We start from the raw sequence: 16,494 nt of genomic DNA, 5'->3' as shown, positions 1-16,494 counted from the left end.
ATCTGTTGGCCCAAATCAGCCAAACCAACCCCCACTGTAACCTGCCTTCTCTAATCAACCCAAAGCCTGCTCCCACCAGCTCTCAATAACCTCAAGATGTTAAACCACACACTACCCTATTAGTCTAATCTGTGTTAGCACATTTAAACATAGATTCTGGTTTCCACTTAAACTCAAATTGCTTTGTCAAGTGAGGACAGTGCAGCTGCTGTCAACAGATCTTATTAAACTAAGGACACATCTACAGGCTCCCTTTGGAACAAGGGAAAATACTTGTGGAGGAACCTGAGGCATGTAGGAAATCTAGGATTCATAAAGGTTTTTTCCCTTAAAAAAAACAAAAAAAAAAAAAAAAAAAAAAAACATTGTCTGGGCTAAATTTGAAAAACAAAGCAAGCATTGGCAACGATATTCAACAATAGCCTTACTGATGCAAGTGGCATAAACCATGTTGTTAAAGAAATCCATCATATAACATCTGTTAGTTGTTGGATTTGTGTTGCGTGACCATGAAAATGTCTAACAAGCTTGAGTCACATTCTTATATATACACACAGTAGCACCTTTATATGGATGAATTATTAATTTATATATGTATTAAATTCTAACATTGATAACAAACTGCATAATTTGTTTAATTATTAGCAGCAGATGACAGACAATATGTTTAGCTGAGGGTGCTTCTGATCACACTTATTACTAATCAAGTGAAAGGAGTGATAATGTATAGCATGTAAGCAGGGTGCATTAAGCAAAATTTGGATTCTGACAATGATTTTCAGAGTAGTGATAAATAATAACTAACAATAACCTTGTGAAGTGTACATGTGTGAATATATGTGCATCCACCCACAGTGTGATCAAATGTTTGAGGTCAGCATTTTGATGATCCTGAGCTGCAAACTAATCCCATTATTCAACCTCTCCTCCTTTACTCCCCGCTCGCTTCCTCTGTCCAAGCTGTTCATCTGCAGTGATCAGCACTCCATTCATTGATTCACTCATTCATTTATCCAAGACTGCCTAACTCTACATTAATTCATTCACACACCCATCCATTACTCCAGGAGTGTCCTTGTGCATGGCTTTTATAGGGATGCTTCAGCCGATCTTACTGAGCTGACAGTTATATTGCTTCAGGCCATTGAGCTCACAACTCGCAAAATTTATCCGTGGTTATGCTGAGGCAGTGTAACGCTAACACAGACATAATCCAAAAACCAAAAAACATATTCCAGCTAAACACAAAGTTATCTGTGTATGTTATCCATCTACATTTTGTGTCCACACGTGCTAGCTGCAGGTCTTTTTAGTTCACAAGTTGGCTTCCTCTGTTCCATATTGGCTCTACCTGTCACAAACTGTCTCTCTGCTGTTCGTCTGTAGGCTCTGCAGACTAGTCTGTCTGCACTGTGCTGTCAGTCTGTCTGACTGCCTGGCTGTCTGCCATTCTCTGCAGTGTAGAGTGAGTCATTCTCAGGACAATGGAGACAGTTTGTAAAGCCACACTGGAGCGTACACTTCCTCCGGATGTGCAAGAGGATGCCATTCATAACAAAGCCTTCACTGTCTGTGTGTCTACTATTGGCCTGTAGAATAAGTTTGAGAAAAAGAGGGGATGAATAGTGGTACATGGAAATGAGAGAGAAGAGAAGAGAAGAGAAGAGAAGAGAAGAAAAGAGAAGAGAAGAGAAGAAAAGAGAAGAGAAAAGAGAAAGGCGACACAGCAGACAGTAGCAGAGGCAGCAGCGGCTGGTGATTGATATCAGAGATCTGGCACTGCCACCTGATCCAGCCAGCCTCCCTCCAGCATCACTGAACTCACTGAACTCACTGAGCCAAGATGGCTGCCTCACTGCACTGCACCCAATGAACCCCACAGCGGCCCAATGTATACAGTATAGCACGTACAGTTCCCAGAGGGATTAATTTTAAGAGACTGTACAAGAGGAAAGAGTGCAGAAAGGACAGGTGTGCTGTTCCTTATTGCAGCTCAGTGTCTCATAAGAGAGTGGTGAGATGCAGACAGGTTGCGTGAAAAGCCTAATGTGAAACTGCACAAGGACGAGTATGTACAACATCCCCTTGATTCTATCAACAAAGAATTATTGATCCTGACCACTTCATAGCACGTCTGTAACAAGACACACTCCACTTTGACATAGTTTAGAGATCAGTAGCTTTGAGGAAAGCCACTTCACTGGGGACAGATAAATGGATTTTCATAAAGAGACACATTGAATATCTAATGCAGCTACTTCCTGGGTTCCGTATTATGTCATTTCCAAACAAACGATGGAAAGATACAGGCAACATGAGCAGCATGAGCAGAGCTAAAGATACAAATGAAGTTATGAAGAACAAACATTTTTGTGAATATGTAGGATGCTGCAATGTAATTTAATTGCTGCAATGTAATTTAATTCCTTTTATAATATAATATCATAACCAATACACAATCGAGACCATATGTCCGAGCCTGTAGCCTCGTTTGACCTCTTGATTTTTCCCTCCATTATGCAGTCAAAGAAATCAATAATTTCCACTACAAAATTATTGAACTCAGAGAGGAAGAACAAAGAGAAGTGTTCCTTCCTGTGGTGATGATTCATATATTATTAAGATGACTGCATTTGAGAAAACATGGATGTGTATTTGTAGTATAATTTCTAGTTTCTTACAGCTTATGGGAATAGAAGTGATATGCAAAGAGGTATTTGAACTGAACTAGCCTGATGCCCTTTTTATATTTTTAATTCCTAGCAGAAATACAAGATTTATACTTTTAAATGAAGCTGAGTGAAATTTAAAGAAGGAAACATATTGTTTGCAAAAACTGCAGCATATATTTGCAGCATATTGTGTGTCCCTTCTGAGTTCAACAGTAAGTTTTCATAGCATTTTCTTTAAACATTTTTTTCTAAATGAGTCTATATTCTTTAAGTTTCATGTAAAAATAAATCTAAGTTGTTTGAAAAAAAAACTGTATCTCTCCTCTATCTCTTGGGAGATAAATAATGATCAAACAAGTCTGCAAGAAGCCTAACTCTACTTTGATATAGTTTTGAGATTATTAGCTTTACAGAAGAGCACTTCACATGGGACAAAGTGTCAAAGAAAAGACAATGCTTTTCACCCTGTCCTCTCTCCTTCAGTGTTTCTCCTCCCTCCTAGCCATCTGTTGTGCTGACTGCTGTGTGGGCTGATGCTGATGGAGGTAACATTATCCACAACTACTGTGTGACCTCTGTGGCCTCATATAGGTTGTCAGAAAGTAAAGTCCCAGCTTTGGCAGAAAAGAAGACAGCTATACTTCAAGATTTAGATATTAAAGCTAAACTAAAACAGCTCTGTTAGGCCTTTAAATGTTGATTGTTACCCAAAGATAATCAACACAATACAGTGTCCTTCCAAGGTTACACTTGCACCTATTTTCAGAAATTAACAATTTATTTAGATATTTTTAAAATTTATAGTTGTTTTAATTCCATAATGATTTTGGTTTACTTCTCCATCTGTTCCTTTTATGACGCATTGTGTGGCAGCTTACGGGATTTATCCACTGTTTTTTTTTTACTTCCATTGATAAAGACATAATGCAGCCAAATGCACTCCCCACTCTGATTCAATGAAAGGAGGAAGGAAATCATCATTGTGGTAGTGAGCGAGTAAGCATTCAAAGGCTCGGTCATCTAAGGACATGGTGCACTCTGTTTTTGTAGAGGTAAAGCTCTTGATGCTTATCTCTGGGTTGCAAGATTACAAAGATAATTCATCTTAACTTTGCGCAACTTTATGCTTTTATTACATTTACATTTCATTACGCTTTATTTTATGCGATCTCTTGTGCATTTCTTTCATGTCTTATGGATCTTTTACTCAGTGTTTATGAAACACTTTGTATTTCAAATTGGTCTCATTGTTTGAAAGGAAAGGCAATACGGAAAGTAAGGATGCATCCTGAAGCTCTGATATAGTTACAGTACAGGTTAAAAAGGTTGACTGAGGTTGGTGCAGTTGGGCATACATATACAGATATAAGCTACAGAAATAAGTGTATACAGACACCAACTTGTCAATTAAACTCACAGGTACACATAGTCCCTTCGAAGTCCATGAGCAAGAAGTCATGACCGTCACTGATATTTTGAAGGGTAAATGCTTTCTCTTAATCAATCATTTCTAATTTATAAGCAGAGGAAAGAGTAGCATAAAACAATAAATAAAAATCAGACATTTCTTATCATAGTTATCTTTTAGCTAATCTGGTTAAATTAAAAGAAGACAAAACTGTCCGTTTTATTTATCCAATGGACATACATATCTACAACTTTAGAACAGTTATATCATCAGCAAACGTACAAACAACAGTCTTTATAAAGCTCTTTTATATCTGAACCAAGCCTGAGCTATCAGCAATAAGACCAAATAAAACAACAACCAAAATATTCAACCAACCTGCTTATTATTAAAAGAAAATTTCTGTACGCAAGCAGAGTTTTTCCAACTAATTAACATCAAGTTGTTTTTGATAGCAAGATTTTACCATATTGGAACCACATACTTAACAGCTGCTGTAGACCTGAACTGAGAGAATAAAATTAAACTAAAATGATCAATTACAAGATTACCAAAAATACAACCTGAATTATGGAATACACAAACAAGACTGAATTAGTAACAGGAAGACAAACACATCAGTACTCATCTAAGCAGAAACTATACACAAACCCAGCAGTTATTTAGGTATTGCTCTCATACTGACTAGAACAAAAACAGGAAAACTGTTTTTACAATTTTTTTAACTAGAGATTTTCAAAGGCACTTAAGAGCCTCATTCCTTTATACAGAGAGATTCTAAAACTCCAGAGGTTCAGTGTTTTAGTCTCTGTGTCTATTGTCACTGTCACTCAGTTCAAAACAAAAAGACGTTAGAAGAGTTAGAAAGTACAGGCTCTTCCAGACAGTGAGAGCACAACTGAATGCAATCATATTAGCACAAAGCTTTGTGTATGTGGAAGTTTAACTTTCTGCGTTGGCCTATCTTGCCATTTTATTTCAGCATAAAGCTGTTTAATGACTAAGACTGCAGTGTCTGCTGTATCACGACCTGGACAGTGAGTCAGCACCCTGACCTTGCTTCGCTCCACACACAAACACAGAGAAAGATTTAGCATATGATGCAGACAAACATTCATATTCCTGACACAAACAAACACCCCTTCTTTCCTCCCTAACCTCTATCTCTCTCTCCCTCTCACTGCAAGCACTAGTATTGCTGCGTCGTGACTGGGGGCGATGTGTTCCTCTTAATATGCACAGACGACTGTCTGAGAATCATACTGGCATGTTGGCGTATATTGACAACGATTTGCCCCTCTTTTTTACTAATACAGATTGTTTTTGAGTGTCTGACACAGTGAGAGAGCGATAATCCAGTCCATGTAGTAGGAGCAGCATATACTCCTGCTGTGCTGTAGGCTGAGCCTACAATACCCAGAAACCTGCTGTCTGTTATGTACCCATGTCACTTCCTGTTCAAGAGTTTCTGTTACACATTCCTAAAACAGCATCACAGTCAAGAGGATGCTGCTCATTGGCCTAAAAGACTGGAAATCCCCTTGTTCTACCCCTGAAGCACTCCTTCTAAAAGACATTCACATACACTTAGTCTTATCCCTCAGGCAGACACACGACCCCATGAAATTGTGGTTTAGGAGAAAAACAAAAAAAAAAAGTCCTGAAGTGTCTACCAGTCAGTGATGCATTCATCACAGAGCTACTCTATAGCACTTTCTTGGCCAATTCTGTCCAGTCTGGCCTTGCTACAAATGCCTTCTTTTGTGTTGTGACTACCACTGAGTGAGCATAAGCTGTGAATGTTTGAGGACAGGGAAGTACTATTTTTTGCCACATGTTCTTCAGCTATTGCAAAATTTTCCCATTTCTCATTCATTTTGCTGTAAACAGGATGTGCTGTCAGTGAACCCCCCCACCACACACACACACACACACACACACCCTGACTCCACCCCAACTATCCCCTCAACCCCACATCATATGACTCCCAATGACACCACGCTATGAACTTAAAACTTCTGTTTCAATAACACCACAGAGAGACAGAACTGTATTTCAGACAAGCAGAGACACTGGCATTAAAAAACAAAAAACAGAAAAAGAACACTACACACCAGCCCAGTAGATGTTGTTAAGTGCACACATATATACACTTGTGCATACAAATTTAAGCACATACCCATGCACAGTCCTTTCAGTCACAACTTGAGAGGGGCATATAGTGGCTTAGCAAACACAGCCAGGCAAGCTTATAATATACAAAGACACACACACTCATGTACAGTCTCATACTACATAATCAGACATCCATGTTATCACTCATACACAGACACACACACAATCGCAACACTCACATCCTCCCACCAGCACATGTGGACAGGCACAGCCAGGCCCTCAGTCTAGACAAGAGGCAGAGGAAAAGAAGAAGAGAGGAGGCAGAAGCACAGGGGAGGGGTGTAGAAGAAGAAGAGAGGTACTGGATGTACTTACCCCGTTTCTGGAGCCATCCCTCTCTAACGATGGTGACATCGCTCATGGTTCCTTCACGCCGAGTCTGATGCCGCTGCACGCCTGCTCCACTGAGAGAGAGAGAGGGAGGAGGGGAGGAGAGGAGGAGAGAAAGAGAGGGAGAGGAGGAGGAGAGGAGAGGAGGGGGGCCGGCTCTCCCAGCCTCCGCGTCACTCTCCCTCCCTTCCTTTCCCGTTCACCCTCTCGTTCGCGCAGCCTCTCTCTTAGACACACACACACAAACACGCGGTGTGTATGTATATTGTACGTGTGTGTCGACTTGCTTCCTGTTGTGGCTTATCTCCTCAGCTCCCTCCCTACTTCTTCTCCTTCTTCTTCTTCTCCCCCTCCTCCTCCACCTCCTCCTCTCTCGTTCCCTCTCCAGACCTTCCTCCTCACCAGCAGTGACTCAGCCTGTAAGGAAGTGAAAGGAGAGAAAAATAATAATACAGAAAAAAGTAGAGATGGGTTTATTTTTCTTCCTCTCTTGCTGGTCCCCTCTTCCTCTCATAAGTCCTTTTCTGACAAGACAAACAACTAGTTATTGGGAGGGCTGCTTCCTCTCCTTCTCTCTCCACCCAATCATACACCGAGTTCCTCTTTTTATCCACGCAACACTCTCTCTGATAAACAAGATGAATTATTACAGAACTGTCAATGAAGCCAAAAAAAAAAAAAAAACCTGACACTGACTGCCAAACCAAAATCTCAGAGCTAAAGAACTCATTCATTCACAGATATGTCTGTCCTGGTTAGCAGGTTGTGCTCCATACATAAGCCAATCTAGCGCTCTGCCTTCAATATATTTCTGTATATCAAATAATTTTTTTCAATGTGTGTGTGTGTGTATGTGTGTGTGTGGGTATGTGTGGGCTGATTTGAATGTATGTGGGAGGTGAGAGAGCTTCTCAGGACTGTGGAGTAGGGCTTGGTTATAAATAGCAACAACGGCAGTTAGGGATGCTCTCACGCTCCCTTTCTCTCTGCAAATCTCTGCACCTCTCTGTCGTCTCACTCCTGCTCTCCCTCCCCTCTCTTTGTCTCTCTGCATAGCTGCTGCGTTCACCTCAGATGCACCCTACTACACTATATTACAAAACCCCGCAATGACACTACGCTGCTCAGCTTGAATGAAGATCAGCACCATGGGAGCTAGGCTAGTAGTCAATGCTATCTAGCTGGAAATCAGTATTCAGATCAGCTACTGTCTGCAATGCTGCAGACACTTGTGGGGTCTGCAGCGTCAGAGCGAATGCTGGAATAGACCCACAGATGCGCACACACCCTAGTAGGTGACACAGGGCTTTTTCTTTTCTTTCTTTTTTTTAATACATTTTGAAGCAGCAGAGTCGTGACTAGTCAGCGAGCAAATGAACAAATGCAGACTAGTTCATCACATTTAGGTTTGTTGGTAATCAAAGCTCAGAGATTCATTTAATCAACAGGAGGATATCTACTTTCACATTTCAAACATGTCATATGTCTCAAATGTCAAAATGATAACTTTTTTTCAACACTTTTGGATTTAAGAAATTATAGCACGTTTTATGCCGTTATTTTGTTTAATTATTGAAAACAATCAATAATGTACATTTTTGCACCTTTGATAATATCTAAAAATGACCTTGGATTTGAGGATGTTTAATATTTTACCAATCCAAATACAATGTAATTAGGTATGTGAGCAACTAATCAATCAACTAATCAACTATACAATTAAACTGGAGTTTCTAGTCAGGATATTCACATTTTATACAGGTACATCACCAGCCAACTGTTGGTTTTAAGATTTTAGGCAGCCACCTACGACGGCTACTGTCCTGCCCTGAAGTTGTAAATATCACATCATGGTTCTGCACTACTTGGATCTAAATCAGTAAGAGGCTGTGCCAGAGTAAAATGGCAAAGACCACTCAACCATGTTCTGCAAAGGTGCATGGATGCTAACCTGTAAGAAAGAAGGGTGCTTACGCTAACACAGTAAACATCGGCCACACTTTAGTGTCGAATTGCCACATATTTCAGCAAACTTAGAAATAAGATTTGATTATCTGATTATAAAGAAATACATTTTTGTTTTCAAACAACTTAAATGCACATAAAGTGTGTGTGCTCTCTTATTTTTAGACTAGTTAAATAGTCAATTTTTCCCCCCCAGCACATCTAACCTATTAATTTTGTTGGCAAATATATTAACCCTATGGGAACATCTCTTGCTGTAGTTTTAATGTTTGGATTTTATTCATCATACTTTTTTCTAGTTCTTAAATATCTATTTCTGAAATGTCTAAAAATTAAAATCAATCAAATTCACACCATAAGATAAGGTGCTTGTGTTACAGAAGACAAAAATCAAACATTTAATTTACAATATTACTTATTCAGATGGTTCCTTTTGTGTCCTTTTGTTCAATAGAAAGAGACCTCGTTCTTGAAATCCAGTTCATATTTGTGAAACTGAGGCATAAAGACTATCATAATGGCACTACTTTAGAAGAGAAAAATAAATGACTTTCAGCCCTAGTAATTACATCCAAGGGGATACAATTCTTTTTATAGACACTATACAATTCTGGATTAAGCTTGTTATTCAATAAAGCTTTGGTTAGCTTCAACCTTAATCTGTGGAGCATAGCCTGGACTGAGTTGAGTTGAGGAGAGTTGAAGTGAGGAGAGGAGAGGAATGTCCAGACAGCGGCAACCCCTTGTCACTAGGGTGGCTGTTGCTATGGTGACATGTACTGCCATGATGAACCAACCATGCCAGGGGAAGCACCTGCCAGACAACATTTATTTCATGCCCTTTCATTTCAGAGGCAACAACAAAGACAAAAAAATAAAAATAAGGAAAAGAAACTAAGAAAAGAGAAAAAGACTCAGTGGAGGCAGACACATAGCGAGTGGCAGCATTCAAAGAATATGTGTTACATAACAGCAGAACCCTGTTTTTATTATTTACTTTGTTTTGCAGAAGTGATGTTCTCACTATAATTTTGAGATAGTGTATCCAAGAGCATCAGTTGCCACACCTATAGAAAACAATGTGCGTTCAAAATAATAAACAAACTTACTACTTAGTAAAAAAATTTAATATATAAATTTAAAATATTTTTTCAGTATATGAGCAATCTCAATACGAAGGGAATATTATAGTTTGCAAGCACAAGACACTACATTGGCATGTATACTCCACAATGCAATGTAGTGATATTGATGGACGAGTAAATTGGGATTTAAAGCAAATATACAATTTTTCCATTTTTAATTTGTCTATCCATAATTTAAGTAGTGTTACCATGGTTTTAAGTTTGTTGAACCATGATATTGAGTACATAGAGCACAGTATGGGATTTTGAACTCAATGTAACTAGAAGAACTATACTTACAAGGTGTTGTAACGATACAACACCTCTCAGCACATATTTGGGCAATTGATATAAAGCATTATCTGAATTAAGTTTATTGTCAGTTCATTTACGGGGACATATAAATTGCATCTCTATAATCACCAGTAAGTTCCACCCCAGAATAAAGCTTTAAATTGTTTTTTGTCCCCAGAATTATACTTCTTCCAGGGACATTGAGGGTTGCTTGAGAGCTCTGTGCTTCTCTTTTAACAGTCTTTGTTACAACTGAGAACCACAGAATACTTGATGAATTCCCCCATAATTTACTCTGAAATTGTGATGAAAGTGGAATAATTTCAACACTTTATAAGCTCCATCTGCTTTAGCTTTGAACTGGAACACTTTCAGCTTGACGAACACTAATACAAGCAATGCCAGTTCTTACACAAGTTAAGCTATCTACACTGCTCAAATCCCCACTCATGTCTCTTAATATTGCAAAGGTAAGAAACAGACCCAAATCTAAATCCACAGGTCTGCCTCAAACAATTTAATCTTTGTTGTATTTTATTTAAAAAAACAACAAAAAAAAAAACAGATCACATTTCAGACACCAGCATTTTACAACCACTGTTCAAGGAAAGAAAGCTAAACATCTTTCTTGTAACATACTAACAAGCATACCTGCAAACAGGGTTTTTCCCCAGGTTCTCTAATATTTCAAGACTCTCCTGGCAAACTTCTGTATTTGGCATGACCCGCAAACTTTCTACTAAAAAAAAATCAGCAAGTTTTGTGTTCCTCTTATGTTGCTCAAGTTGCCAGACTGTCTATGAAACACAGTCTTCATACACACAACCACACACTACATAGAACTTCAACCATCTGGCAGCAAAACCTGGCAACACACATCCCAATTCATGGGTCTGTGCAGCTAGTCTCTGCACAGGCAAATTCGTTCATTGCTGAATTACTAGCTGTTGTTTCACCACTTATCTCTTCTGATTGTGAAAATACTGTAAAGACTAAGACCAAAATAAATAATTGTGAGTTGAGGTATACATACTACTCTTCAAGTGTATGTAATAAGGAGTGGTTCACTTCAGTATAGTTGGAAAGAAAGTTCACCAATCCATAACTCATAACAAAAACATAAAAACATAAAATTTCATATAAGTTAGCCAAACAGCACTGGTCTCTCTGTTCAGCTGACTGGAAGATGATATCAAATGAGACTGTGTAAGTCAAGCATGTTGAACTGATTCCCAGTCTCTTACCCACAGTAAGGAATATAGTTTATTAATTTAACTCTGGTGTTAATCTGTACTCAATATCAACAGATACCTAAGGTATTAAGACAGAAAAAGTTATATCACTAATTGATATAAATTTTAACAGTAATAAGGAAGAATGTCTGCAAGTAGATTTTTTTGCAGTGCTACGATAGAAACTGAAGCCTAAGTGGAAGAGAGTCTACTGTACTCCAAGCAAAGCACTTGTATAAAATATACAAATATATAAGACTAAAATATGCACCATTACTGGTGTAGCTCTACAGAACAAGTCATCTACAAAAGGAGATATACGCTGACGTCGCAAGCTATCACTATTCTTTAGCTAATTCTATATGTAATCAGCTCTAAAAGGTAGAACATTCCCATCAAACTCAGGTCAGGACAGTACACCTCACCTCAATTCACCTTTCATCACCCTTCCTCACCCACAACACTGGCCTCATGAAAACTCTGGCTGACATCCACAGCCGCAAGTCCACAATCTAAATTCCTAAATGAAAGCCAGCCTTTGGCAGGACCTCAAGTGTTACACTCTGCTAACACAGAAAGTGCTTTAGGTGTTGTTGTCCCCCACCCTCCCTTAGATGGTCTGTTTAATCCGGATCTGATATGAGAAATTCGCTTCTATTTTAATCAATGAAGCTGCCTTCACAGGCTACTTAGGGTTCAAGTCTATTTTCTTCTCTTCATAAGCATTTAATGATGCGAGGGTACATTCGATGGCGAACACTGCCAAAACACAGGTAAGCACACAACACTGATGCTTCTGTATGAAGTGCTGCTTTCATTAGAAGAGACGGAAAATAAAATTAAAAATAAAATGATTAGTCAATTGTTGTACAAGTGCTTAATCTTTTGCATCAAGCAAACATGCTGAGGATGGTTATCAGAGTTTCTGAAATGTAAGTTCTTCCTTTGTATGAAAAGCCTGAGATGTGGAATGTAATGTAACTGTTATTTATTTGTTATTATTAAATGAAAGTGAATTTAACTAGAAAGTGAACACATGAGATTAAATGTTTGTGTCTAGATCTGTGCTTTATTTTCTATACAAATCCTATCAAGCTGAGTGTTCACAGTGCTAAAAGTCCTAGACCCAAAACTGGCCTTGGTACACAAGTGTTTTTTGATTTTTGTTGCGTTCTTTGTTCAAAACAGTTCAGGTTTAGGAACTTGTCAAGGTCACTTCTCTCTTCTTTCACTAACCAACTGAAATCAGAAGGGATGGGACTTAAAATATCTGCTCTGCAAATAACAGCAAAGGAGAAAAACTTGAGAAGCCTTGTGTAGCCTAGCAACAAAAGGTGCTGGACAGATGCATTTGATGCACTAAAACTTTCTCTATATATGTAGTTATGACTCTCTCGTTTACTCCTCACTTCAGCAACTGGTGAGAAAACTTAAAACTGAAACTAGGTTTCTACTTTAGAATCAACAATAAGACTTGTTCAGTTCAATTTAACTCAATTTTATTTTTATAGCACCAAATAATAAAAACAGTCACCTTGAGGCACTTTAAATTGTACGGTAAAAACCCTACAATAATACAAAGAAAACAATCAAACGACCCCCTGTGAGCAAGCAGTTGGCAACACTGGGAAAGAAAATTGCCCTTTTAACAGGAAGAAACCTCCAGCAGAAGCCGGCTCAGGGAGGGGCAGCCATCTACCACAACTGGTTATGGGTGATGAGAGGAAGACAGGACAAAAGACATGCAGAGATAATAATAACTAATGATTAAATGCAGAGTGGTATAAAAAGACATAGTGAGTGATGTTAGTGCATCATGGGAAGCCCCCAGCAGCCTTGGCCTATTTTATCGTAACTAAAGGTGGATTCAGTGTCACCCAGTCCAGCCCCCGCTCTATGCTTTGTTATAATGGAAAGGTTTGAGGGTGGGTGGGCGTTGCAATGTGCAAGACTTGTTGCTTGAAATTTTATGTCATTACTGGATTATGGTATTGGTATGTTATTTATATGCATGCATAACCTCAATGTTCACATATGCTGGATTCTGCCTATTATAGAAATGTATAGACTTAATTTTTCCTATTAATGAAATATTATTATTATTTTTTACTATTACTGATACATCCCTCGTTTGAACCTCTGGTCAGATGGTGTCTTTCTGTACTGAGATCGCATGTTCGTCCGCCCAAAGTCTAAAGATATGTTTGTTAGGTTAATTGCTGGATCCAAATTGGCTGGAGGTGGGGATGTAAGTTAGATAAAGTGCTTAAGTAGATAGAACAAAGTGCTTGTAGTGTAAAGCACTTCAATTGGTCATTGAAGTGCTTTACACTACAAGCACTTTGTTCTATCTACACTACAAGCAAGAGCAGAAAAGTGCTCTATAAATTAATTTTTCCTTTTCATTAGAATTCATGTACTAACCATTTTTCAGACTTTATGTAAAGAAACTATTAAATCAAACAATTAAAAAAATATATACTACATTTAAAAAGTGGGTCAATATTTAATGTTGAGTGTTGCAATACACATACTAAACAGAGGCTATTATGTTCAAAACCAAAGTAATGAATATGCCTCGGTGGTTACCTTATCGCCACTCAGTATTTCTGTGCATTTGATCAGATATGCGTTTTGTTTTGCTCTAAGCTTCTTGAGAGTTTGCATTAAAAAAAACCCATTGCAGGGGAGCCTTTAAGGTTGTAAACTGACATTTTGGTGAAAAGGAAAAGTATATTCCCTATTTACATTAAGGAGAAGTATATGGAAAGAAACAAACCAAAGGATTACATTAAATTGTTTAAATTGAACAATTATAATCAGTTTGGGCCTAATTAATTGACCTAAGTTGTTTAAATTAAGCATTTGTATTAGACATGCGCCAACTGACCGGCCAGGGACCAAATCGGTCAATTGCCAGTCTTCTCAGCTCAAAACCAGTGATCGGATGGTCAGCCTCCCATATGACCTATTGCAAGCTCAGAGCCAGCAGAATCAGTATGAGCAAAGAATCAAAGCAGTTTTGAAGAAAATTATAAAAATGAGTAAAAAAGAGAAAAGGGTGAAGTTACAAACATTAGGTAAATAATACAAGTGCCTACTCTTTGTCATGTTACATAAATCTGGGGCACCTACTTTTCTTTCATAGGGTAAGTTAAAGGTGGGTAAAAGCAACTCATTTTCAGTTTATTATCTGTACATCTTTCCAGTAGCAAAGCATTTTTTTATTTTTTTTATTTTTTTATTTTTGAGAGAGAGAGAGAGAGAGAGAGAGAGAGAGAGAGAGAGAGAAGATTCTGTAGCCTTATTGCAGTTTGGGGATTTTTGTAATGATCTCTTTGACATGAAGATAATATTTTGTTCTGATACAATTCTTAAAAAGAAAATAAGAATCAATAAAAATTGGTAAGCAGGTTTCCTCTAATTTCTATTCTGCTTGGGCTCCTAAATCGATTATAATCCAAATATCAGGCTCCAAAAGTAAAAATTTGCAACACATATTGTTTACTAATTCAACCAGCACTATTCCCATTATTATCAACTGGATTATCTACGAGTGTGGCACACCCTCTTAATTACTTGCCGTAACTTGTGTAGGCAAATCGAGCCAGGCCTAGTCTGCCGTTTCTCTGCATACCGCGTACATGCAAATCATCCCGATATACTGCTGCCTCAAACTGCAGTGATGTATCCAGCAGGTAGGATGAATATGATTGATTAAGACACACAGGTACCACCACTGCAATACCTGCGTCACGGTGATTTGAAACAACTGACGCATATCACACGCAGGCAGAAAACTGCACGCACGATAAACGTTTAAAAACACTACTTTTTATCCCCCGCCTCAGTTTTCCCTTGTGAGCGGTCAAACACACCTCGCTAATGTTATCACGAGGCATTATATTACTAGCTTTAGCGTTGCTCGTGCCGTGTTTACTGTCACAACAGTGTGGCTAGCTAACAGTATTACCTGTAGCCGCAGGTGCGGTAGAGGTGGTGGTGTGTGGTATCCCCCTTGCACCTGCTGTTGACAGGACGGCTCGGGTTATTAATTATTTTTTTCCACGCTTCTTAAGTGAGGAACACTAAGCTATCCCTGGGACTGCAAGCTAAGTAAGCTAAGAAACCGTCGTCGGTTCACGTTACGAGCCGATGCAGAAATAATCGTTTGCAGACACATCAAACGGATTTCCGCGGAGCTTTCGTTTACCGCAGCCAACGGTTGTTTTGACTCTGGTGAGGAAAACCGGTGACGTCACTCAGGGAAACGGCAACCCCATTTCTGTTATGTCCCCATCCCCCCACCCACATTCTCACACACACGCACGCACGCGCGCGCACTCCCTACCGTCTCGTCTCGTTCTCCCGTTTTCGATTTTAACGGTTTCAGTTCTGTGTCTTGTTTTCCTTCCCTGTGGAGCTCTCTCATCATCTCATCCCAACACCCTGTGCGTCTGTGCCGGCTAATAAGCCAAGTATCGCGAGAATTAAGTGCTTAGGTGGTTTATCTGCGAGATAACTGAATCACAAACCCAAACATATCATCAGAGATAAGATGTGAGACAGACTTTATCGATCCCAGAAGTTTGGTGATTGTTGTGTCACAGTAGTCAAGACATTACACAGCCTATGACAATAGCTTAAATAAAGAAGAACAGTAAGGCAAGGCAAGGCAAGGCAAGTTTATTTGTATAGCACAATTCAACAACAAGGTGATTCAAAGTGCTTTACAGAGACATTAGAAACAAGAACAAATAAAAAGCATGATTTAAAATTGATTAAAACAAGCAAATAAACTAACTAACTAATTAACAAACAAACAAACAAACAAACAAAACAGTATATAAAATCAAAACAGATAAAATCAGAACAGTAGATAAAATCAGTAGTTAAATGTAAGTTTTGAAATTTAAGCTTAAAGTGTGGATTTGGTGCTTTATTCAAATGCAGCTGAGAACAGGTGAGTCTTCAACCTGGATTTAAATAAACTGAGTGTTTCAGCTGATCTGAGGCTTTCTGGGAGTTTGTTCCAGATATAAGGAGCATAATATGACAAGAGCAGAAAAATTGGAGCACAATTTTTAAAATAGAGCAATACCATGATGTTGTCTAAGTAGTTTTTATTTTTATTTATTTTTATTTATTTTTATTTAATTTTTTCCCTATTTTTAAAATTCAAGTTAGTATTATTTGGTTTTCTTAGCTGGAAATAACATGAGTTCTTATTCTCTGAAATTTTTAAATTTCATTTTAGTTTTTATTTCTTTTAGTGTTTTTGTTAGTCTCTTAGG

At 38.4% G+C, this 16,494-nt stretch overlaps 1 protein-coding gene across 3 annotated transcripts in view; it reads right to left on the bottom strand.

Annotated features, from left to right (window-relative positions):
• akt3a (v-akt murine thymoma viral oncogene homolog 3a) overlaps nt 1–15,678 on the bottom strand; it is a 54,590-nt gene extending 38,912 nt beyond the window's left edge. Inside the window, exons 1-2 of one of the 3 annotated variants that reach the window (XM_040001402.1) lie at nt 15,552–15,678; nt 6,571–7,002 (exon numbers count right to left, since the gene is read on the bottom strand). In XM_040001402.1, coding sequence (XP_039857336.1) covers nt 6,571–6,616 — 46 coding nt within the window. In that variant the 5' untranslated portion in view covers nt 6,617–7,002; nt 15,552–15,678. Of the gene's footprint in view, nt 1–6,570; nt 7,003–15,173; nt 15,477–15,551 lie in introns of those variants that run through there. The other 2 variants (XM_040001401.1, XM_040001403.1) reach the window with 2 other exon arrangements.
• Nucleotides 15,679–16,494: the final 816 nt, after the last annotated feature.

The sequence above is a fragment of the Simochromis diagramma genome, unplaced genomic scaffold (genome assembly GCF_900408965.1).
Source record: "Simochromis diagramma unplaced genomic scaffold, fSimDia1.1 OVJJ01000421.1, whole genome shotgun sequence".
Lineage (NCBI taxonomy): Eukaryota > Metazoa > Chordata > Actinopteri > Cichliformes > Cichlidae > Simochromis > Simochromis diagramma.
The sequence above is the reverse complement of the archived record's forward strand: the minus strand, read 5'-3'. Positions and strand labels throughout refer to the sequence as shown.